Here is a 23679-nt window from a genome sequence, read left to right as displayed (position 1 = left end):
TCAGGGAGGCACGCGAAGCTCGGCTGCATCGCTGGAAGTAGCGCACATCCTTAGGTGGCTCTATCGGCCATGTACATTCTGGGTGTTCAGAATTGGCAAGCCGACTACCTAAGTCGCCAAACACTGGACCCAGGAGAGTAGTCCCTTCACCCGGAGGTGTTTCGGTGTCTGTGCCAAAAGTGGGGCACTCCAGACGTGGACCTTCTAGCGTCCCGTCTCAACCGGAAGGTGCCATGGTTCGTGGCCAGGTCGAAGGACCCGTGGGCGGACGCATCAGACGCATTGGTGGCTCCTTGGGGTCACTATCGACTGATCTACGCCTTCCCTCCTCTGAAGCTTCTTCCTCGCCAGCTGCGCAGAGTGGAAGCCGAAGGGATTCCAACTATCCTGATCGCCCCAGACTGACCGCGCCGCTCCTGGTACGCGGACCTGGTGCGTCTGGTGGCAGGCCCCCCCTGGCGTCTACCTCTGAGGGAAGATCTTCTGTCGCATGGTCCGTTCTTCCACCCTGCTTTAGTCGCTGGCTTTAACGGCGTGGCTGTTGAGAGCCAGGTACTGAAGGACCGAGGCCTGTCGGGCTCGGTGGTCTCTACCATGCTGCGTGCACGGAAGTCCACCTCACGTAGGATTTACCATCGTACGTGGAAGGCCTAAATCTCTATGTGTGAGGAGATGAAGTGGCACCCTCGTTCAAACGTGGTGTCTAGGATTCTGCTGTTTTTTACAGTGGGGAGTGGATCAGGCTCTCGCCTTGAGTATGGTTAAGAGTCAGATTTTGGCTCTGGCCGTTTTTACTTTCAGCGGCGCACTCCTTGGTGCATACGTTTGTACAGGGAGTCCGACATGTGGCTCCTCCGGTGCACCATCCACTACCCCCATGGGACTTGAATTTTTAGTCCTTTCGGTGCTTCAGGATGCTCCCTTTGAGGACATCCGAAAGATCCCTTTGTTGACTCAAAAGGTGTTTTTTCTGGTAGCAATTACCTCGATCAGACGAGTGTCTGAACTGACGGCCTTGTCTTGCAAGGCTCCCTATTTGGTCATCCATAAGGATAAGGTGGTGCTGCGGCTGCAGCCGTCTTTTCTCCCCAAAGTGGTTTCAGCTTTCCACATTGATGAGGACATTTTTTTTCCATCCTTATGTCCTCAGCCGAAAAACCAGAAGGAGGCCACTTTCCATTCCCTGGATGTGGTTCGGGCCCTACGAGTGTACTTATCTGCTACGGCTCCGTTCCGGAAGTCGGACTCACTGTTCGTGTCGGTGACTGGTCCCAGAAAAGACCTGGCGGTCTCGTCGGCCATCATTTCTAGGTGGATCAGACAGGTTGTGCTTCAGGCCTATGCCCTGAAGGGGCGGGTGCCTCCCTTTCGGCTTACGGCGCATTCGACCAGGGCGATCGGTGCCTCTGTATTACAGGTGTGTAAGGCAGCGACCTCCGCTCCGATGGGTGGATGAGTTTAAATATTTGGGCATTAGGGTTAGCGCTGGGGCAGGTGAGTACTTCGGCAAGAATATTCAACCACTTCTGTCTCAGCTGACAACTAAATGTGCGACGTGGCGATCCCTTCCCCTGACACCGGTGGGTAGGGTTAACTTGTTGAAAATGGTCTACCTTCCAAAATTCTTATACTTTTTCCGTAACACCCCCTCCTACATACCCAGGTCCTTTTTCAGACGGTTGGAGAGTCTGCTGTTGTCTTTTGTATGGGCTGGGCGACCCCCCCCGAGTGGCGAGGCAGATCCTCTACCTCCCTTTATCTTCTGGAGGACTGGCTCTCCCAAATTTTTTGATCTACTACTGGGCGGCGGTGCTGGTCACGGTACGGTGGTGGTTCTCCCAGCCCAGGCAGAACTCGGCAGTTACGTTGGAGGCGGCCATTCTGGGCTCCTATGCGGCACTGAGTAATTTGCCATTCCGGGGTCTCAGGGCAAATCCCTCCATGACGACCCTCATGCGGACCACAGTTAAGGTCTGGCAGGAGGCCCGGCTCATATACAGGAGGCCCGCCCATGTCTCCCCACATACACCCCTGTGGAGCAACCCCATGCTGCCCCACCTACATAGCATCCCGGACCCCTCACTTTGGGCTAAGAAGGGTATTCTCAAGTTGTCTCGGATAGTTCAGGAGGGCAGGCTCATGCCCTTTGGGGAGTTGAGACAAGCATATGCCCTACTGAGCTCTTTCCAATTTCGGTACTGGCAGCTTGCACATGCATTCAGAGCCCAATTTCCTGACCCTCTGATCTTGGAGCCAGACTCTGTTGAACGCCTGCTGGTCTCTAGTGTGATGACGCGCCCCTTATCGTCCCTGTACCTCCGTCTAACAGTGGCGCACGACACCAAACTTACTAAGTCCTGGGAAGCATGGAGGACAGATATCCCCTCCCTGGATGAGGAGACCTGGGAAGACTGTATTTCTTCTTATGTCCCTTCTCTAATTGCTGCAAAGGACAGGTTCATACAATTTAAATTCCTCCACAGGGCTTACTACACCCCACAGCGGCTGGCCCGTATCTATCCATTGAGGGACCCTAATTGTCAGAGATGTAAGGTGGAACTGGGGACATTTTGGCATATGGTCTGGGTGTGTCCTAGGCTCCAGCCGTACTGGACGGCGGTGGCCTCTAGACTGACTGACTGTGACTGGGACGGCTATCCCGGTTGACCCAACAATCCTGCTACTTAGCCATCTGGAGGACGTTGTGGGGGACAGGTACTGTAAACTGAGACTGACATTTGCACTTTTTTATGCCAGACGTGAGATACTGTTGAGATGGAAATCGGAGGACCCTCCCACTTGCGCATCTTGGCAATGCACTGTGACTTCGGTCCTGCCCCTATACCAGCTGACCTATGAGAATAGGCAATGCCCGGACAAGTTTGACAAGATCTGGTCCAGTTAAAAAGAGGCTCGGGCGGCTCTTGACCCGACCCCACAAGCCTTCGTTCGGGGCGTGCCCCCCCTCCCCCTTCCCTATTACGCTCCTGTACTCTCATGTTTCAAAGCTCGGGTGGGTTGGATGAGTGAGGTTTGCTGGGATTCGATTGTTTACCATACTTGCTGAGTGAGAATGGGCTTGGGGCTGCTCCCTTAGCCGGATAGCTATTCATGCTCCTGACACTGGACTTGCACATTGATGTATTTACTGTAGTGTAACTGTGCTGTAATGCTGATTTGTCTAATAAAGTTTTCCCTGTTAAAAAAAAAAAAAAAAGGCAGCGACCTGGTCGTCGGTCCACACTTTTTTCAAAGTTTTACAAGGTGGATGTGAGTGCATCTTCTGATTGCCTCCTTCGGCCGCAAGGTGTTACAGGCAGCAGTTTAAAGTTGGAGTTCCTCCGTTGAGTAACTCTGGTTTTGTTTGGGGTGTAGCTTGGTTTGCGGTGTTTTTCACAACCCTCAAATTTTTTTGGCACTGCTTGGGGACGTCCCTGAGGTCAAAGGCTACTGTGTCCATTCATGAACGGAAGAGAAAATAGGATTTTTGTATTCACCGTAAAATCCATTTCTCTGAGTTCAAGGACGGACACAGCACCCACCCCTCCTTTTGTTTGTTACGAACTGGAGCTGCTAGAGCAGGGTGTGGGTTATACCCGGGGAACCACGCCCCCTGGGAGGAGCTGCACTGAGGAAAGTGTTAACACTTAAAGTGCTTTGTTTCTGCCTAACTCTCCTGGAAGGAAGCGGGATATAACCCTAAGGTCAAAGGCTGCTGTGTCCGTCCATGAACTCAGAGAAATGGATTTTACGGTGAGTACAAAAATCCTATATTTTTTTTTTTTTTATTTTTTTTTTTAAGTTTTCACTGACGCACAGAACTTTCCTATAATTGTCTTCTTTGTTAGCTAGCAAATGTTTGTCTTTGTTTTTTTTTAACAAACTGTTTTTGTATTTTGAAGACACCTGGACACACGCCTTCATCAATAAGGTGGGATGAGACCCCTGGTCGTGCAAAGGGAAATGACACCCCTGGAGCTACTCCCGGCTCAAAGATCTGGGATCCTACTCCCAGCCATACTCCAGCTGGAGCAGCAACACCAGGTCGTGGCGATACACCAGGCCATGCAACTCCAGGGCATGGAGGTGCAACTTCCAGTGCACGTAAAAACAGATGGGATGAAACACCTAAAACAGAACGTGGTAAGTTTGGCAATACAAAATATTGCTGTATTTTATTTGCTTGCTTTTGATGTCCATGGTCTACTTCCACTTGCTGCAGAAATGTTGTATTTTATATATATATATTTTTTTCCCCTTGTTTGTTGAGCTGTTTCATGGGTCAAGGCACCTAGAATGTTGGGTTCTGTAACTCTGCATGTTGAATTTGGTCATGCTGCAATACAATACTGTATGCAGGGTTTTAGTTGGGCATTACTTGTAAACTGGTGAGTTTCATGATCACATTGCTTAACCACTTCAATACCGCACACCGTCATATGATGTCCACAAAGAGGATCTCCTATCCTGGGTGGACGTCATGTGACGTCCTGTACTTTGTGCGGTGATATCTGAATGATGCCGGCAGCTAGAGGCATCATTCAGATATTGTGTTTCTGCGCACCATAAGAACGATCATAGTGGGGCTTGATCGTTCTTATAGGCGGCGGGAGGGGACATCTAACCCCCCGCCCTCCCGCCGCCATCCGGTGCTTCTCTGTGCTCCCCCGTGCACGGGGGCCCGGAGAAAGGATCGCCCTGTGCCGGATAGGAAGCATAGAGATGACTAGTGACCAGATGGTCACCAGTCATCTCTGACTGTCTGAGGCCCGGGCGCGATGTGATGACGTCACACCCGGGTACCCGCAAGTAAACAAAGCCGCAATTGCGGCTAGTAAACATGAGGTTTGTGAATTTTTGTTCACCATCTCATGTTTTCCAGCCTGGAGGAGAGATGTGGGGTTTTTATTGACCCCACAATTCTCCTTAAAGAGGACCTGTCGCATACTATTCTTATTGCAAGGGATGTTTACATTCCTTGTAATGTGAATAAAAGCGATCAAAAAAAGTGTTAAATAAATAAAAAATATATTTAAAACGCCTCTTGCTCAGAATCGAACGCACACTTAAGTCCCGCCCATGTATGTAAACGTTCAAATCCCACATGTGAGGTATCGCCGTGTGCGTTAGAGCGTGTGCAACAATTCTAGCACTAGTCCTCCTCTGTAACTCTAAACTGGTAACCTGTAAAAATGTTCAAAGCGTCGCCTATGGAGATTTTTAAGTAACGAAGTTTGGCCCCATTCCATGAGTGTGCGCAGTTTTAAAGCATGCATGACATGTTGGGTATCTATTTACTCAGCGTAATAGCTTTCATATTTTTATACCATTATACTTGCCTGACCCCTCGAAAGTCCCGCGCTCGGTCCCGACATCCTCTTTGCTGCTCAGCCTGGCCGCTGATTGGCTAGAGCGGATAGATTGAAAGCAGCGCAGCCATTGGCTGGCGCTGCGGTCAATCACATCCAGTGACGCGGAGCGCTGAGGGGCGGGGCCGAGTGATACAGTGATCGGCTATGGCCGCTTGCTGTATCGTGCCCGCAAGGACTACACACAATGCAAGCTCGCTCGCATGAATGTGTGTAGTTCTTGCGGGGAGGACCAGAGACAGCCGCCGAGGGACCCCAGAAGACGTGGATCGGGGCCACTCTGTGCAAAATGAGCTGCACAGTGGAGGTAAGTATAACATGTTTGTTGTTTAAAAACCCCTTTAAAATCGTGCAGATACAAGTTTGTGCCTGTTGTAAAATGCTAGCAAGTGTCCCTTGATTCAATGTAATCTATTTTTATCTGCAGATACTCCTGGTCATGGAAGTGGATGGGCTGAGACGCCACGCACAGATCGTGGAGGGGAATCAATTGGTGAAACCCCAACTCCTGGAGCAAGTAAAAGAAAGTCTCGTTGGGATGAAACGCCAGCTAGTCAAATGGGTGGTAGCACTCCAGTACTGACACCAGGGAAAACTCCAATTGGTACCCCTGCTATGAATATGGCTACTCCTACACCAGGTGAGTAGCCTTAATTTGATGTCTCCTCTTTATTTTTCATTGCATAGAAATTTTTATATTGGAATTTTCCGCGATACTTATTGGGAGTGAAGAATGAAACTGAGATCCTAAAGTGCCATTGAAAGTTTTCACATTACGTTTTAAGATATCTACCATAAGGTGTGCAAGGCACCAATCTTGAAATTCTGTGAGTTGGCCTATAAATGAACACTGCAGCTGTTGGTGCCCTTAAAATCAGGCTAAGCTGCCTGGAAGTTAAATAGAAAGTGGAACACCAAGACTTTCGTAACATTCAGTACAATAAAAATGCTTAAGTTATATCTGATACGTCAAAATCCACAACACTTGGAGTTGGCTAACGCGTTTCCAAGTTTCCCTCTTCATGGCCTTGTTTAGATGTCCGTGTCAACAAGGAACTTTTCAGTCGGGATCAGTGCTTTCTCTGTTTTAGTGCTGCTGTATATAGCTTCCCTGTTCCTATATACAGCAGCGCTAAACGGAGAAAGCACTGATTCTGACTGAAAGGTTCCTTACCAAAGACATCTTTTTGCTCTGAAGAAGAGGGAAACCTTGAAATGCATTTGTAGATGTGACTATAAGTGTTGTGGATTTTTGCATATGGATTTAAGCAGATTTTATAATGCTATGACACAAGTACTGGTTTGTGAGTATATTCACTTCCAATTTGATTAAAACTTATTGAGGATAATGTGCTAGGCCTATGCGCCCTCTGTGGTGGTTTATGATTTCAGTTCATTTGGATTCCCCCAGTCTTTGGAAGGCAGCGAGGTGTGCATTATCCACGTATATCGTATACCAACGTGTCAAGATAGTCTTATAATACGTTATGACTTGCCACACAGCGCAGGAAAGTGAACATGTTCTGCTGTAAAGGGGAGCGCTAATGGTAGATCTTTAGAAAGGCCAAAATACAATCTATTTTTATTTTTTAATAACTTTTGATAGATTTAGCAAATAAAGACATTATCCTTCTGTGCATTAAATTAAATGTCTCTTGTGCATGTACTTCTGACGTTTGGTTTTATTTTTTTATTTTTTATCTTTTTCCTCTAAGAGCCTTGCTTCAGGTTTTTAAAGGTTATTATAATCCTATATGTTGTGTGTTTTAGGGCACATTATGAGTATGACTCCTGAACAACTTCAAGCATGGCGTTGGGAGCGGGAAATTGATGAAAGAAATCGCCCACTTTCAGATGATGAGTTGGATGCCATGTTTCCAGAGGGTTATAAGGTAATGTTTTATATAATCATTTTGGTGCTGAATTTTTTTCTTTTTTTGTATGTTTCCAAGTAGAAGAGAATTACAACTTTCAAAGCTGAAGACCAGTAAATTGTATTTCCTAAAATTTGGTGAAATTTTTCTTATTTAATTTAGGATTCTTTTGGCGGGATAAAACGGCACATTTTAGAGCTGAAGTGGTTAAACGGTATAGGTACTTATTAATTTTTACAAAGCTGTACCTGCAAAAAAAGGCCAGCATGAAGTGGTCTCTCAGGACTTAAAGCGGTGGTTCGCCCTAAAAAAAATTAAAATAAAATTCTACCATACTAGCGCAAGCTACAGTATGCCTTTATTTTTTTTATTTTTTTGCGCCGTACTCAGTTTAATCCTTTAAGTTTCAGACTCCCCACGGGGACTAGGCGTTCCTAGGCAGAGGGGAACATGATTGACGGCCGGCTATGGCGCGTCACGCTTCCCGAAAATAGCCGATATAGTACATTGGCTCTTCACGGCGCCTGCGCAGTCAGCTCCTAGTCTGTGCGCAGGCGCCGTATAGCGCCGAGTCCTACTCCGGCTATTTTCGGGAAGCGTGACGCGCCATAGCCGGCCGTCAATCATGTTCCCCTCTGCATAGGAACGCCCATTCCTCGAGGGTGTCTGAAATTTAACTTGGGGATTAAACTGTGAGCACGACGCAAAAAAATTAATTAAAGGCATACTTTAGCTGACGCTAGTATGCTGAATGGCATGGTAGAAACTTGTTTTTTATGGTGAACCTCTGCTTTAATTTTCTCACTAAAGTTACACTTTAGATGATCTGCAGTCCTTGTAATTAGTCATGATTTGGCTGGTACAATGGATATAAAACAAATTACACACCCCTGTATAAGTGCCAGTTTTTTTAGATGGAAAAATAATCAATCCTAGCAAGATAAATCACTCCTGAATTTTTTCACCTTTTTATTGTGACCTATATTCTATGCAATTCAATAGAAAATAAATCTTTAAAAAGGGGGGGAGGGAGAATAACTTATAATGTGGATACATAAATATACAACATCCTTGCACTAATACTTTTTTTTTATATAGCCACTTTTGATTTTATGATGGCATTCCGTCTTGTGGCGGGAGTCTTATCAGCTGGGGACACTTTGCCCTCTCTTCCTTGCCAAACCGTTCCAAATCTGTCCGCTTACGAGGGCTTCTCCTGTGCACAGCCCACTTCAAGTCACCCAACAGAGTTTGTTTGATTCAGGTTTGGGCTCTGGCTGGGCCATGCCAAAACTTTAATCTTCTGGTGATGCCATTGCATAGGCAAAACTCCCTCTTTGTTGGTCAAGGCCCATTGAAGGGTAAAAACTAGTTTGCTTCCATTATGTGCTCATTTTCGTGTCTGTATTTTTTTGGAGAGTTGGGGTGTGTGTGTGTGTGTGTGTGTGTGTGTGTGTGTTTATTTTTATGCCCATATTGGATTACAAGTCCTCTCTATCTAAACTAAGCTGGTAGTGTTGTGATTTTACTAATGCTTAAAGTGAAATATTCCTTTTCCATCGCGTCACGAGATGCCGAAAGAAGCCGAACGTCGGTGCGGCTCTATACGGCGCATGCGCACCGACGTTCGGCTTCTTTCGGCATCTTGTGACGCGATGGATGTGTCGGTCGGATGCCTGTCCATCAATTAGGAACGCCCACCGCCAGCATCGTACCCGGAAGTGGCGGTGGGAACGAATATACCAAACGTAAAACCAGCCGATTCTAATTGTAATTGTAGCAAATGCAATGTCAAAAGTTTATTTTTAGGGGAACCACCCCTTTAAAGAAATATTTTGCTTTAAGCATTATGAAAATCACTGCTCCTGTAAAAAACATTTGTCGGTCTTTATTTGTTCATAGCGCAAAAATAAAAACCGCAGAGGGAATCAAATACCACCAAAGGAAAGCTCTATTTGTGGGATTAAAGGACGTAAATTTTGTTTGGGTGCAGCATTGCATGACCGTGCAATTGTCAGTTAAAGCGATGCAGTGCCAAATTGTAAAAAGTGCTTCTGGGGCTGAAGTGGTTAAACATCCCGTGTACATGAAGCCTAAATATCTTTACAAGTTTATCAGTCTGGAGCTGTGCAGTCTGGATTTTTTTTTGATTTTTTTTTGGTAATGGCAGGCCTAGATAAATTTTATGCAATGGTGCAACAAAAGGGGGGGGGGGGTGGCCTGTATTGAAATGGTTAAGACACACAGTGCATGGCTCTGAGGTCACACTTAACCCCTTCAGCGCCCCTAGTGGTTAACTCCCAAATTGCAATTGTAATTTTCACAGTAAACCATGCATCTTTATAGCATTATTATGCATCTTTATAGCATTATTTGCTGTGAAAATGACAGTTGTCCCAAAAATGTGTCAAAATTGTCCGATGTGTCCGCCATAATGTCACGGTCACGAAAAAAATCGCAGATCGCCGCCATTAGTATTAATAAAAATGCAATAAAACTATCCCCTATTTTGTAAATACTATAAATTTTTGCCCAAGCCAATCGATAAACGCTTATTGCGATTTTTAATTATTTTTTTTACCAAAAATAGGTAGAATATGTTTCGGTCTAAACTGAGGATAATTTTTTTTTTTAATGTATATTTTTGGGGGATATTTATTATAGCAAAAAGGAAAAAATATTGAATTTCTTTTTCAAAATTGTCGCTCTATTTTTGTTTAACGCAACAAATAAAAACCGCAGAGGTGATCAAATACCACCAAAAGAAAGCTCTATTTGTGGGGAAAAAAGACGCCAATTTTGTTTGGGAGCCATGTCGCACGGCCGCGCAATTGTCAGTTAAATCGACGCAGTGCCGAATCGCAAAAACTGGCCGGGTCCTTTACCTGCATTTTGGTCCGGGTCTTAAGTGGTTAAGGTCTGATGCTAAAGTGTTATTCCGAGATGTTTCTATCATAGTACATGACAAAATCTAATTATACATTTACTTGGGAATCAGTCTTGATTTAAGCACCCTAATTTTTGCATGTTGTTTTTTGCAGGTTCTTCCCCCACCAGCTGGATATGTCCCGATACGCACCCCAGCACGTAAACTGACTGCAACTCCAACACCTTTAGGTGGCTTAACTGGCTTTCATATGCCTGCTGAAGACAAAACAATGAAAAATGTCAGTGATCAGCCATCAGGAAATCTTCCATTCCTTAAACCAGATGATATTCAGTACTTTGATAAACTGCTGGTAAGTGATGGTCATTGTGGTGTTTTTTTATTATTTCTATACATTTTTATCTTTTTTTAGTTTCCATTTTTCAACTGTAAAATTTGAGTTTTCATCCTATGTATTATAACGCAAAGCTGCATTTCACTGAATGATTCTGTATCCATTCCTGCAGTATATAATTTCTGAATGCTGTTTCCTAGATGCTGTAGTGGAAATGTATTCCCAGGAATATTTGAAATGTTGCCTAAATTTTGGAGTCCTAGCAGTGCTAAACCCTTCCTTCAGCTTATTTTTAATTGCAGTCTACTGAATGTAACAATCCTGTGCATCATTTGGCATCTATTTATGCTGCTATGTCCCTCCTGTCTAATTACTTTTTCACAAGTGTGCGCCTGTGTTTTTTCCTCGCCCCTACTCCAGTTTGCCGTTTTTTTTCTCCTCTGACCTCTCAACTATGAGCAGCTCTTGTTTAGCCTTCTCCCGTGTTTTTTTTTTTTTTTTTTAATCCCCTGTCAAAAAAAGAGCTCCAGCTTTGTCCTCTATCTTACTCCCTCTGGTCCAATCAGGGGTCAAGTTCTGGGGAAAAAAGTGTGGGAACTCCCCAAGATCCACTACCCCACCAAAAAAAAAAAAAAAAAGATACACTCCTATGCATAATTACTAAACCGCATGTTTTTTTTTTTTTCCGATCCACTGTACCTTAGTAATCCTTTGTTACTGGCTGCTTCCTGTGTATGGATTCATCAGGTAGTGTGCGGGTATTCCGTCACTTCCTTGATGCCGCAATGTGTCCTGGGAGCTTTTGTCATTGTTCCCAGGAGACACTGCGGAGGTCTGCCGCGCGTTATCGCGGGATTTAGAAAGGAGCAAGTTCTTTCTAAATCCCGCGATAACTTGCGGCAGACCTCCGCAATGTCGCCTTGGAACAATGACAAAAGCTCCCAGGAGACATTGCGGCATCAAGGAAGTGACGGAATACGCTACCTGATGTTGAATCCATATACAGGAAGCAGCCAGTAACATGAAGGCGAGCCCCCCCCCCCCTCCTATACCAGGCCACAAGCCCTCACCATGAAATTGGGGCAAGGGGGGCACGGCCCACAACCAACGGCCAGGTTTGCTGGAAAGAGGCCCTTGTCCTCAACATGGGGACAAGGTGCTTTGGGGTGGGGGGGGCACATGTTGAGGGCATGCGGTTTGGTATGGTTTAGTAGGGGAGGCAGGCTCGCGGGGGGGGGGCTCGCCCCCTTTCCTGACTTGCCGGGCTGCATGCTCGTATAAGGGTCTGGATCCTGGGGGAACCCCCATGCCATTTTTTTTTTTTTTTGGTGTGGGATTCCCCTTAAGATCCATACCAGACCGAAGGGTCTGGTATCATCCTGGGGGGAACCTCATTCAATTTTTTTTTTCTTTTTTTCGCAGGGTTCCTCTTTAAGATTCTCGGCACACGAGTCGCCCCACAAGTCGGATGATCTTGATCCGACTTGTGGTGTGACCTCTATTCAAATCAATGTGCTCCCATAGGGAAGGAACCATTTTTTTTTTTTTGCAGCTTTAAAACAGCTCGACCATTTTCAGCTCAAACGTCAGTGGGCATAAGGCTTATAGGCTAACATAGAGAGCAGTTTTTAATCTGCAAAAAACGCTCATAAGGCTTAATTTCCATGGACGTTTTTACAGCCACTTTTCTGAGCGCTTTTTTGCAGCTTAAAAACGGCTCTCCATGTTAGTCTATGGCCTCATGCCTACCATAACTTTTTTGAGCTGTAGATGGCTCAGCCGTTTTTAAGCTGCAAAAAAAAAACGGGACCAGTGCGTTCTGAAGCTCCAGCGTTTGAGCGTTTTACGTCTGGCGTTTTTACAGCTCTAACGATACCGCAGCGTTTTTGAGCTCCAGCTCAAAAAAAAAAAAAACATGGACAGGCGTTTTTAAGCTGTAAAAAAGGCTAAAAAAAGTGGCTGTAAAAACGTCCATGGAAATGAAGCCTAAAAGTGTCTGTAAAAATGTCCGTAGGCATGAGGCCTTATTAGGATTATATCTGTGTAATGCATACAGGCTGAGTTTTTTTTTTTTTTTCAATATTTAGTATCTAGTCTTGGTCTTCTTTCATTATTAATAATAATTTATTTTTAAGGTTGATGTTGATGAATCCACCCTTAGTCCAGAAGAGCAGAAGGAAAGAAAAATAATGAAGCTACTACTGAAGATAAAGAATGGCACACCTCCAATGAGGAAGGTATATGCTGCTACTGTCGTGTTTTCTTTCCCTTTTCATGCAAAATGTAACCAGAAAAGGCAACATAGTATGAATGTTTCTGTGAGCAAGTTACTCGGTTTATTTCGATTATTGGGTCAACTATCATTTGGACCATTGAAGTTTGGTCACATTGTAAAATAGAAAATTAAACGCATTGACGTGCAGACGATATAGTCTCTGGATTAACTTTTCTTTGCGGCACAAACATTTCCTAATTAATATTTTTAGGGCTAATTCTAGTGTTGTGAGATTTATGTACGTAAATTGGTTTTGGGTGTTTTTTAGTTTTGTAATGTGGTTTTTAGGGTGTGTGTGATTTAGATAGATGGATAGATACAGTAAAACCTTGGTTTGAGAGCATTTTGCAAGACTAGCGTGATGTCACAATTGAGTACTGAGGAGAGGAGCCTCTAAGTGTAGCAATATGGTTACATTTAATAAAGGTACAACATTTAGCAACTTATTGCTACACTTAGAGGCGCCTCTCTTCTCTTTTATACCATGTAAAAAAAAAAAAAATGCTTAGATTACAAGCATGTTTCTGAAATGAATGCTCGCAAAAAAAAGTTTTACTGTGTGTGTGTGTGTGTGTGTGTGTGTGTGTAAAAAATTGCGCTCTCTCTCTCCCTCCATTGATCTGATGCTGCATCTGTCCCCTGCTGGCTCTAAAGCCTAGTACACATGGGCTGAATGTCTGGTGGCATCGATATACTGGTTCAATAGAAACCAGCCGACATTTGGCCCCTGTGTTCTGGAGGAGGAGCATCTCCCCTGTCAGAACACAATAGCACAGCAGGTGAGATCGATGTACTAACTTTAAATTGTTGGTACACATCTCATACCCGGGTGTACGAGGCTTTAGACTGAGAACCGAGCGATCAAACATCACTGATCGCTCAGTTTTCAGTGCTTTGTGAACAGAGAGCTGGTGATTGTCAGCTGAAAACGGATCACAGAATGAAATGCACTCCTGTGATCCACAGCTAAATGAGCTTTGGCTGTACTTTTTTCCTGTTTAAGGGTTTATAGAAATATATTCACAAAGTGAGTATTGAATGATGTGACCTTCCATTTTCTAAAGCTAACCCTTTTTTTTTTTTTTTTTTTTTTTCCCCATCTTGTTATTAGGCAGCACTGCGGCAGATTACAGACAAAGCTCGGGAATTTGGGGCTGGACCATTGTTCAATCAAATATTACCATTGCTGATGTCTCCAACACTTGAAGACCAGGAACGCCATTTGCTTGTTAAAGTCATTGATAGAATCTTGTACAAACTTGATGATTTGGTTAGACCATATGTACACAAGGTATGGAAAATGTTTTAGTGATCTATTTGTAATCTAAATCTAAGCAATATTTTATTCAAATCGATGTTTATTGAAACCGGTAAGATACAATCTCTGTCATTTTGACAAGAACAATGTGAGAAGCATTTAAGCCCAAATGGTAGACGATAACCGTCGGCTATAAATAATAACACGCACCTACCAGCTTTAGACATATAGGGGGAGATTTACTGAAACTGCTTAATTGAGCTATCTAAAGTTAAAAGCTGATTGGCTACAATCTATCATGATGTATGCTGATACCCTATGAACTTATCAGGATTATTTTTCTTTCATCAATTCTATTGCCCAAGTGAGATAAGTAGATGAGCTGGTGGATGTTTAAGACCCAGAAATGTGTTTCATATAGCAATTGCTCCAATTCCAATCTGTTTCTAAGTAGCGCGCTCAAACAGGTTCCATGATATATTTAGAGGTGTTTTCTGGCAACAGGGGTCCACTGATTAGAATAGGAGCAAGTGAGATATGCACGACATGGTCCCCTCAGGAGTTAAATAAAATATGTGCGTAAACCTTCTTTATGGTAGTTTCAGCTTTTCGTTTCAACCAGGAACCACTTTAAAGTGGAGTTCCACCCATTTTTTTATGTTTGCATGCCCTAATCTCATAGTGTTCAGAAAGGACAATTTTTATTTATTTTGTTGCTTGTAAATACCTTTATTTTGTAGTCCTTCATTACTTCCTCCTCCTTATTAGCCTAGGCTATTAAGTCACAAGGCTATTCGCAAGGGTTTCTGGGATAGGCATCATGTATCCCAGTAGTCCTTGCAAATAGCCTATTTTCATAGAGAAGGGGCAGCAACTTCCTCTGACACTCCCGTTGCTATGGCAGCACTGAGCATGTGCGAGATCTGCAAGGCTGAAATCCAGGAAGTCATACAGTCTGGCTTCATGATGCCCACACTTAAGATGGCCACGGTTTATTTCTAGATTATAAACTAACTAAATGCTGTAACAACCTAACAAAACGGACCTTAGTTTACAGACTAACTTTACTAGACTACATTAATCTTGTGTATTACAGGGGTATTTATATTTCAAAAGTGAAATTGTGGGTGGAACTCCGCTTTAAGTGCTGGTGACCCTCTGACATGCCACATTTGGCATGTCGTTTTTATTTTTTTGGGTGGAGCGGGTACCCTGTTTTTACAAGCACCCAGCTCCCTCTTCCTCCCCTGACGGAGCTGAAAGGAAGATCATCTCTCCCCGTTTTTGTAGCTGCTGACTTATAAATGGGCAGAACTCCGCTTTAAGCACCAGGTTCCTCCTTTTCTTGGCTGCACTCTCTTGGCATCAGGCTACTGTTTCCAAGATTTGCAAGGCTGCCTCCTCATCTTCTGCTCTGCATGTTCCTAATATTTCCAGGTGGTACAGGCCACATCTGAGACCATCTTTGGGCATAAGGTCTTTCAGGTGGCTCTTTGAGCTGCAGGCAATCCCCAGTTATAATTTTCCTTTGTTGGCCTGAGTACAAAAATACCACTTCCTCATCCATTGAGGGATGCATATTCTTAAGACTGTTGGGTTTTCTCCCTCCTACAGAAAAAAATTGACATAAAAAAAGCTGTTGGCTCACACAGGATATCCTTAATTCGTTTTTTTTTAGTGTCCTCAGAGTGGATGTTTTTGCTTCAGTTCTGTGTTTTTGGGGGTTTAGGGCCTCACCTGATGCCAGCTTCAGGTATTGGGTCCTTCAGGCAGATATTTAGAGCTGTAAGTAGTCTTCAGTTTTCTGCATTTCTTTGGTTTGTTGCTAGGTTTCTAACCTCTTCTGTTTTGAACTGCTCTTGGACATCCCAGTCTACCTGTATACTTCATCCAGTTCCCCTTTCATGTTCAATTTATTTTTTTTCTTTTACTCTAATCCCTTTTCTGAAAAAATATTACGAGAAATACGCCCCCCCCCCCCCCCCCCCATTATGATCCACTTGTACTATTGCTTGCTACAAAATTGAGGTTATGCCCGGCTGTCCTTCTATTAAAAAATAAATAAAAATCATTTGTTTGATGGTCAAAGAATTCTTGTATTCCTCAGTGGATAAGCAATTTCTGTACTTACTGTAAAATCCTTCCCTCTGTGGTTTTGTGCGCTCAGTACAACTTTTACTACAATACTGAAACATGATCGCCTGTGGAGTTTATCTTCTTTCTTTCTTCATAGCCCAATCATTTCTGTATCCCCTAATAGGTTCTTGGGGTAGGATTTTACAATGATTACAAAAATAGACTAGTTATTAGCTGTAAATTACACCTCCATTGTACATTACAGCAAAGCTGGAATTTCACCAAGGCAATCATATGTGAAAATCTGTCAAATGAATGCTGCTTTTTGAAAAATTTGTTTAACATGGGTAGGCTGAGCTAGTTTTTTCATTAGGATGCATTTATAAACTGAAGGATTGTCAAATTGGTTGTCATTTTTGATATTCTTTAAGCCTTTTTTTCTTTTGTATTCCTTGATTTTGTTTTTCAGATTCTTGTGGTTATTGAACCCTTGCTGATTGATGAAGACTATTATGCTAGAGTAGAAGGCAGAGAAATTATATCCAACTTGGCTAAGGTAAGTGCTTCTTTAGGAAAAAATGTAATATATACTTTTTTTTTTGTTTACAAACTATAGTATAAAAAATACATAACATGACAGTATAAAAAAAAAGATATATGTCACACAAACAATTTAAATCCTAATACAAACCACAATCAAGAAGCATACAGAGAATCTCCCAGAGCATATGAATCTGTAAATTTAGAGATATAGGTACATTGAAAGGGAAAAATATGTCCTATAGCAACGATCCTTCAACCTATGGTAGCATGCTCTGAACTTATACAGTACTTTCTAATCGGGATATGCTGATGGGTCTTCCATGCATCCCACTTGCGTGTAAATAGGTGCATTTTATCCCATAAGTTAAATGGGATCCTTTCCATCAACATGACTCCATCAACCCTATCCAATATTGTATATAATAGCACTGTTCGGGACTTCCAGTGTAGAGCAATGGCCCATACAGTTGACACACATAGTGTGAATTAACCTCACCTTTAAGTAAGACCCCCGGAGTTGAGCGCCAATAAGGCACGTTGGCATTGTGAGATTTAAAGTCGTGCCTGATATGCTGAGGCTATAGCGGATATCTTGCTCCACACAGTTGGAACATGCCTAGGGAACTGTTGACACCTTGATCGCCCCCTAGTGTTAACCCCTTCCCTGTATTATTGTCACTGGTCCAAAAATGTGTCCGATCTGTCCGCCGCAGATCCTGGTTCTCGCTCGCAATCGTAGGTGCCCGGCAGTCATCGCGCCTGCTGGACACTCGCATCAGCTGCGAGCCACGGGCGCACGCCACCTAGTGGTCAAAAGGCAAACCAACGTAAGGTAACGTCATCTTGCCTACCTGTGCCATTCTGCTCCACCAGCTGGTTGGGAACTGGTTAACTTGTAAACACTGAGTCTGAACAATAGGCCCAGTCCTTAAGTGGTTAAGCGGAGTTCCAGGCTTTAAGTCATCAGCTACAAAAAGTGTAGCTGCTGACTAAACAGACACTAGCCTGTTCCATGTTCCAGCGATGCGGCCGCCCGGAGCGTCGCTCCTCTCCGCTGGTGCCTCCATTGGCCATGATGGCTTTGGGCTTCACGGCCAGGCACGCACTGCGCTAGTCGCACTGAGGGCGGACAAACTATCTTCTGGGACCTGTCATGTGTCCTAGGAGATCGCCTAGAGGGAAGGGCCGCCTAGGTGGAGAGGAGTCACCGCTTAGGCGGCCCCTGGGCAGAAGTAGGAAGCGGGACAGAAGGTCATTGGCAGTGAAGGTGTTAACCAGTAGGGGGCGCTCAAGGGGTTAAAGCAGAGGTTCACCCTAAAAACATGTATATAACATTACATTCTGCATACTTCCAACATTTACAGCATGCTGTGTGTTTTTTTGTTTTTTTTTTGCTGCTGTACATACCGTATTATTGCCATTTTCCACCCGGCTTCCGTGGGAGTAGGCGTTCCTATGCAGAGGCGCAGTGTCATGTGGGACTTCGCCCAGATGATTGACATCTTGAGGAAAAACTTCCCCCTCGGCGGATAAGGCGCGTCACGAGTTGCGAACTGCGAGTGGGCTCTATACAGCACCTGTGCACCGACTAGGAGCCATGTAGAGCCGACTCGCAGTTCGGCTATTTTCGGAAACTCGTGACGCGCCTTATCCGCCGGGGGAGACGTTTTTCTCAAGACGTCAATCATCTGGGCGAAGTCCCACATGACACTGCACCTCTGCATAGGAAAGCCTACTCCCGCGGGATTGAGCACCCGGAAGTCAGGTGGAAAATGGCAATAATACAGGATGTACAGCAAAAAACAAACGGCATACTGTAAATGTTGGAAGTATGCAGAATGTAATGTTATATACATGTTTTTAGGGTGAACCTCTGCTTTAAGTGTGTCCTAGGGAGTGCTTCTAACTGTAGGGGGGATGGGCTATGTGTGACCGATTTACAGGGAGCGGTGAGCAGTGTCCTGTCACTAGGAAGAATGGGGGAAATGCTTGTTTACATCAGCATTTCCCTGTTCTTCCTCTCCTCGAGAAGATCGCGGGTATCCCCGCAGACATCGAGTCCGCAGGACCCGCGTAGCTTGCGGTGTGTGGCCACAATGTCGCATCTTAAAGGGAACGTATATATACTTCAATCTGCCCACAGGAGCCATTGTGTCTTTTTTATTATTATTGTATATGTGTGACGCGGTCCTTAAGCGCTAAAAGAGGTTACACTTTTGGGTGGAACGCCGCTTTAATAGGCATTCTAGAGAATACACTGCCACCTACAGGAAAGATGGACACTAGGCACATAAACTAGAACACCCCCTACACAGATTCTGTGTAATTGTAAAAAGTGGTCCAAAGTGAAAGCCGACAGTATAGTGGAACCGTATAGTGTCAAACCAAAGAAACCTCCATCCCCAAGCAATCAGATGGGGGGAGAAAATTGGACTTTAATGTGTCTTACAGAGAAAACAAATGCATATATATAAAAAAAAAAACATATCTTTATTATGCAGATTAAAAACCAGTCTATAAAAAAATAATTACCATCTGTAAATTCTGACTTCAGATGGAATATAAACATCATTGGTACAAGCAACTGTATCCTAGTGTTTGAGAGCTTATAAACTATAGAGTCCCTAAAATGGTATCTGGAATCAATGTGTTTCACAATTAATCTCTTCCTTGGGATTCGCGCTTTGCCTTCAAAACGTCATCAATTCTTCTAGGTACACTTGCTCACAATTTTTTAAGGAACTCAGCAGGTAGGTTGTTCCAAACATCTTGGAGAACGCACCAGATGTTCTGTGGATGTCGGCTGCCTCAAATTAATTTGTCTACATGTAATCCCAGGCAGACTCAATGTTGAGATTGGGGATCCGTGGGGGCCAAACCATCATTTCCAGGACTCCTTGTTCTTTACACTGAAGATGGTTCTTAATGACATTGGCTCTGTGTTTGGGATCATTGTCCTGTTACAGAATACATTTGCAGCTGATGATATGGCATGATGACTAAGTATCTGCCTGGATTTCTCAGCTTTGAGGACACCATTAATTAGACAGACCTGTGTACCTTGAACAATTGATGCTGTTTTGAAGCCAAGGCTTCATGTTTTGAAGCCTGGGTAGTCCTAGCAAATGTTTATTTGACTTGGATTTTTCTGTTCACTATCTTTGTATTTTGTAAATGAATGATAAACAGTTAAAATGTATACTTTTTTTTTTTTTTTTTTTTTTTATATAGCTCAAGTGTGCATGAGGTCTGACAAATGCATTTTTTGTTACCCATGTGAAAATTTTTGACCCACAAACTATAATTTTCTTTTCTAAATGTAGTGCAATGTGTATTTTTGTATGCATTTTAATTGGTTAACAAATGAAAAATGTTTCAAACGGAGTTCTAAACATCCCGCCTTCTCCCCCCCCCCCCCTTTTCACCCCCTTTTAGGCTGCTGGTTTAGCCACAATGATTTCCACAATGAGGCCAGATATTGACAACATGGATGAATATGTCCGTAACACAACAGCCAGAGCTTTTGCAGTTGTCGCGTCTGCCCTTGGTATCCCTTCTCTTCTTCCCTTTCTGAAAGCAGTTTGTAAGAGCAAAAAGTCATGGCAGGCCAGACACACTGGTATTAAAATTGTGCAGCAGATTGCTATACTGATGGGATGTGCTATCTTGCCACACTTGAGAAGCTTGGTTGAAATCATTGAACATGGTAAGATGTAGTTCATATTTTTAATACAATGTTTTAATAACGTGTTTTTATTAACATCTACATTGATACTTAGAAAACTTACCAAGAAGACTGCTGGGAAGCTGAATCGGCAGTCTTCTTGGTAGTTTTCTAGGTATCAATGTAGATGTTGGAATACAGTTTTATACTTGAGACAATTTGTCCTCTCTGCTCACTCTTTGCCCATGACATGCTGTGGTGTATGTAACAAGCTGGTTATGTTATTTTGTCAATGTTTGGAGCACAACATTTTTTTGCATATACAACCTAAGGCCCCGATGAAGTGACTCCCCACAAAATGCGTAGGCCAGTTTATTCTATTCAGCCAGGACGCGCTACATCTCTGCCCGGGGTTCTTGGCTCTTGAGTGGATAGATTGATAGCAGAGCAGCCATTGGCTCCCACTGCTGTCAATCAAATCCAATGACGTGGGGTCGTGGCCGAGCCTGGCAATCTGTGTATGCAAATGTTGGACTCGAGCGTGCCCGCAAGGTAACCCCCCCCCAGGGAGATGCTTTTCCCAGGGGGTTTACCGATGCGAGGAGGAGCTGCGAGCAATGCCGGGAGGCAGCAGGAGACAAGGTTCAGGGCCACACTGTGGCCAGTGGAGGCAAGTATGATATGCATGGTATTTTAAATAATAAACAAAAAGGTTTACAATCGTATTAAACCTATGAAAATCTGCTGCATTTGTTTTTGCTGTCAGGTCACTGTCACTTAATTTGTGGAGCTCAGTTATCCAGACTGCCCTAATACCATTATTGTTGCTGTTTTCTAAATTTGAACCTGTTCATGTGATTTTCCTGAAAGCCTTCTTTTTAAATTGCAGAGAACTGTCAGTGACATCTGACCTTGCCAAGTGACCATAAAATACATTGCTTTGGTATACCGTTATTTCACTGATCAAGTTCTAGCTGGTAATCAGCAGTAGGAGAAAATACCAGAGTTTATTAGGGGAAATGTGGTAGTTAATCATTTATTACTACATATAGATGCACAAAACATATAGAGAATTCTCATTCATAGATGCCTATTAATTAAATTCTGGTCACACATTTTACAGGTCCCCAAAATATACCATGGTTTGGCAAACTTCCTGAACATTTCAGATTTTTTATTTTTTATTTATTTTTTATCAGTTTGATCATTTATGAATTAATGGTATCTTCACACATTTTTTAGGGCTGGTTGATGAACAGCAGAAAGTTCGTACCATCAGTGCCCTGGCTATAGCTGCTTTGGCTGAAGCAGCCACTCCATATGGTATTGAGTCTTTTGATTCTGTGCTAAAACCACTGTGGAAAGGTATTCGACAGCACAGAGGAAAGGTATGTTGAACGTTTTATCTGTCAACTTAGGGTTGTGTGTGTTTAACCATGTCTTTGCCAATGTAGGTGCAGGAACCGTTGAGTGGTGTGCATTTATTTCTGCACTGAAGTTTATAAACCGCACTTCAGAAATTGTCCTTGGGCAGCTGCCTCGAGCAATCTGGACCTGGTCCAGAACTCTGTGTGGCGTGCAGGCGGTTCATGACAAAAAATCAGAAACAGAAAATGTACTTCTCTATTAAATGGAAACTATGGTCAAAATACATAAACGTAATGCACCTGTGGGAATTGTGCGACTTCTTAATTGCATGATAAGGAGAATCCTATTGTTTTTAATGATGCCAGTCCTAATCAATGCGACTCCGTTTGATTTTGGAAACATTTCCTGCGCTACTTTGGCGCAACTGCAGTTATTTCAGCACCATAAACTTTATTTATTCTACAAATGTGCCAAAAAGCACACTAAAGAAAACGCACGCCTCTCCATGATTGAAAACGTTCTCGAGCTGCTTTGGGGAGTTTGTCACACATAGGGCAGCCCATGCGAATGAATGGGCTGCCCTGTGCATGACGTGCGTTTACATGTGAAACGCACAAAAATAATAGAATGTGCGTTTCTGCTGGGGTGTGCTTTTAAATGTTTTTAGACAGCTGAGAGGAGATGGGAGGTTTACAAACACTGGTCTCAAAGTTATGTGTTTTTTTTGCATTGCTTTTTCTTCTAATGTTAACATTACTTAGTCTCACTGGAAATCCCATTAACATCGCATAAGTGATATGCGGAAAATTTAATGCAACGCAACAAAAACAAATGTGTTTTTGATGCCTTTTTCAACGAAGTAGTGTGTAAGCAGCCTTTGTGTAAAATGCCTGTGTTTCTGGTAGTTCTACTTTCCTACCAAAAACTGACCATACTAGGTAGGCAAACACATTGTGGTCAGTTCTCTAGCGATGCTGAGAACTCGGCCTGCTCTCCAATGATCAGAAGGTCAGTGTACTCTCTTCCTCAATCTTTCTGAGCTCCTTATGCAGCTAAGAACAGAGGCTAAGGGGTCACTTGCAAAAAAAAAGTATTTGGGATGTTCGCACATTCACCTGTATGTGAACACACATTGTTTTCCATATACTTTTAATTCTATTAAATTTCTGTTCAAACCTTGCATCTTATCTTGGGATTTATTCAACATAGAATGCATATGTAAAATAACGCCTGCAGATGTACAATTTTCTGTATGAATCATACATTTTTTTTTATCCTATTTTACTAAGTGGTAAATGATTTCTGTTATATTTTACCAGGGTCTGGCTGCGTTCTTGAAAGCCATTGGCTACCTTATACCTCTCATGGATGCTGAATATGCAAACTACTATACCAGAGAAGTGATGTTGATTTTAATCCGAGAGTTTCAGTCTCCTGATGAAGAAATGAAAAAGATTGTTTTAAAGGTATTATTATCCCTGTTTTATTGATGTAGCAATATATGGGTTTAAGGGCTGCAACTAAAGATTATTTTCATAATCGATTAGTTGGCCCATTTTTTTTGTTTTGTTTCGATAAATCGGATAATAACCTTAAAAAAAAGTGTGGCTTACAATTTAGTTAATATGTAAAGTTTAAAAAAAAATGTAGTCTTAAATATCTATATGCAGTGATAAATATAAATAACTATATGGTTAGGGAGCAAAATCTCTAATCTACTCTGAGAATAACAAACAAGAGATACTATTAGAGGTTGAATCTGGTAAATATCGGGCTCAGTGAAAGTAGTTATGTGTGTAATATTTTAGAACCACCCAGCAGTAGGATATTTTTAACTAGGAGTCAGATATGACTGGTGGAAGGGTGATATCTTTATATTAAAAAGTAGTACTATTAAAAGCCGACTTTTATTTATTTTAAACATGTTATACTTGGACCCCATACACACTATTAGATTTTCTGCAGATTTTTGTCTTCAGATTTACCAAAACCATATAATATGAGGTCAAACCTTAAGAGTTTCAATTTGTA

At 43.1% G+C, this 23679-nt stretch overlaps 1 protein-coding gene across 2 annotated transcripts in view; it reads left to right on the top strand.

Moving 5' to 3' along the window:
- SF3B1 (splicing factor 3b subunit 1) overlaps positions 1-23679 on the top strand; it is a 90562-nt gene that overhangs the window by 29725 nt on the left and 37158 nt on the right. For both annotated transcript variants that reach the window (XM_040357120.1, XM_040357121.1), the window contains 10 exons: positions 3903-4143; positions 5797-6009; positions 7140-7261; positions 10285-10482; positions 12600-12701; positions 13851-14030; positions 16543-16629; positions 20052-20322; positions 21523-21668; positions 22968-23114. In XM_040357120.1, coding sequence (XP_040213054.1) covers positions 3903-4143; positions 5797-6009; positions 7140-7261; positions 10285-10482; positions 12600-12701; positions 13851-14030; positions 16543-16629; positions 20052-20322; positions 21523-21668; positions 22968-23114 — 1707 coding nt within the window. The remainder of the gene's footprint in view (positions 1-3902; positions 4144-5796; positions 6010-7139; positions 7262-10284; positions 10483-12599; positions 12702-13850; positions 14031-16542; positions 16630-20051; positions 20323-21522; positions 21669-22967; positions 23115-23679) is intronic.

Source organism: Rana temporaria, chromosome 6 (assembly GCF_905171775.1).
Source record: "Rana temporaria chromosome 6, aRanTem1.1, whole genome shotgun sequence".
NCBI classification, from domain to species: Eukaryota; Metazoa; Chordata; class Amphibia; order Anura; family Ranidae; genus Rana; species Rana temporaria.
This window is presented reverse-complemented; position numbering and strand designations above follow the sequence as displayed.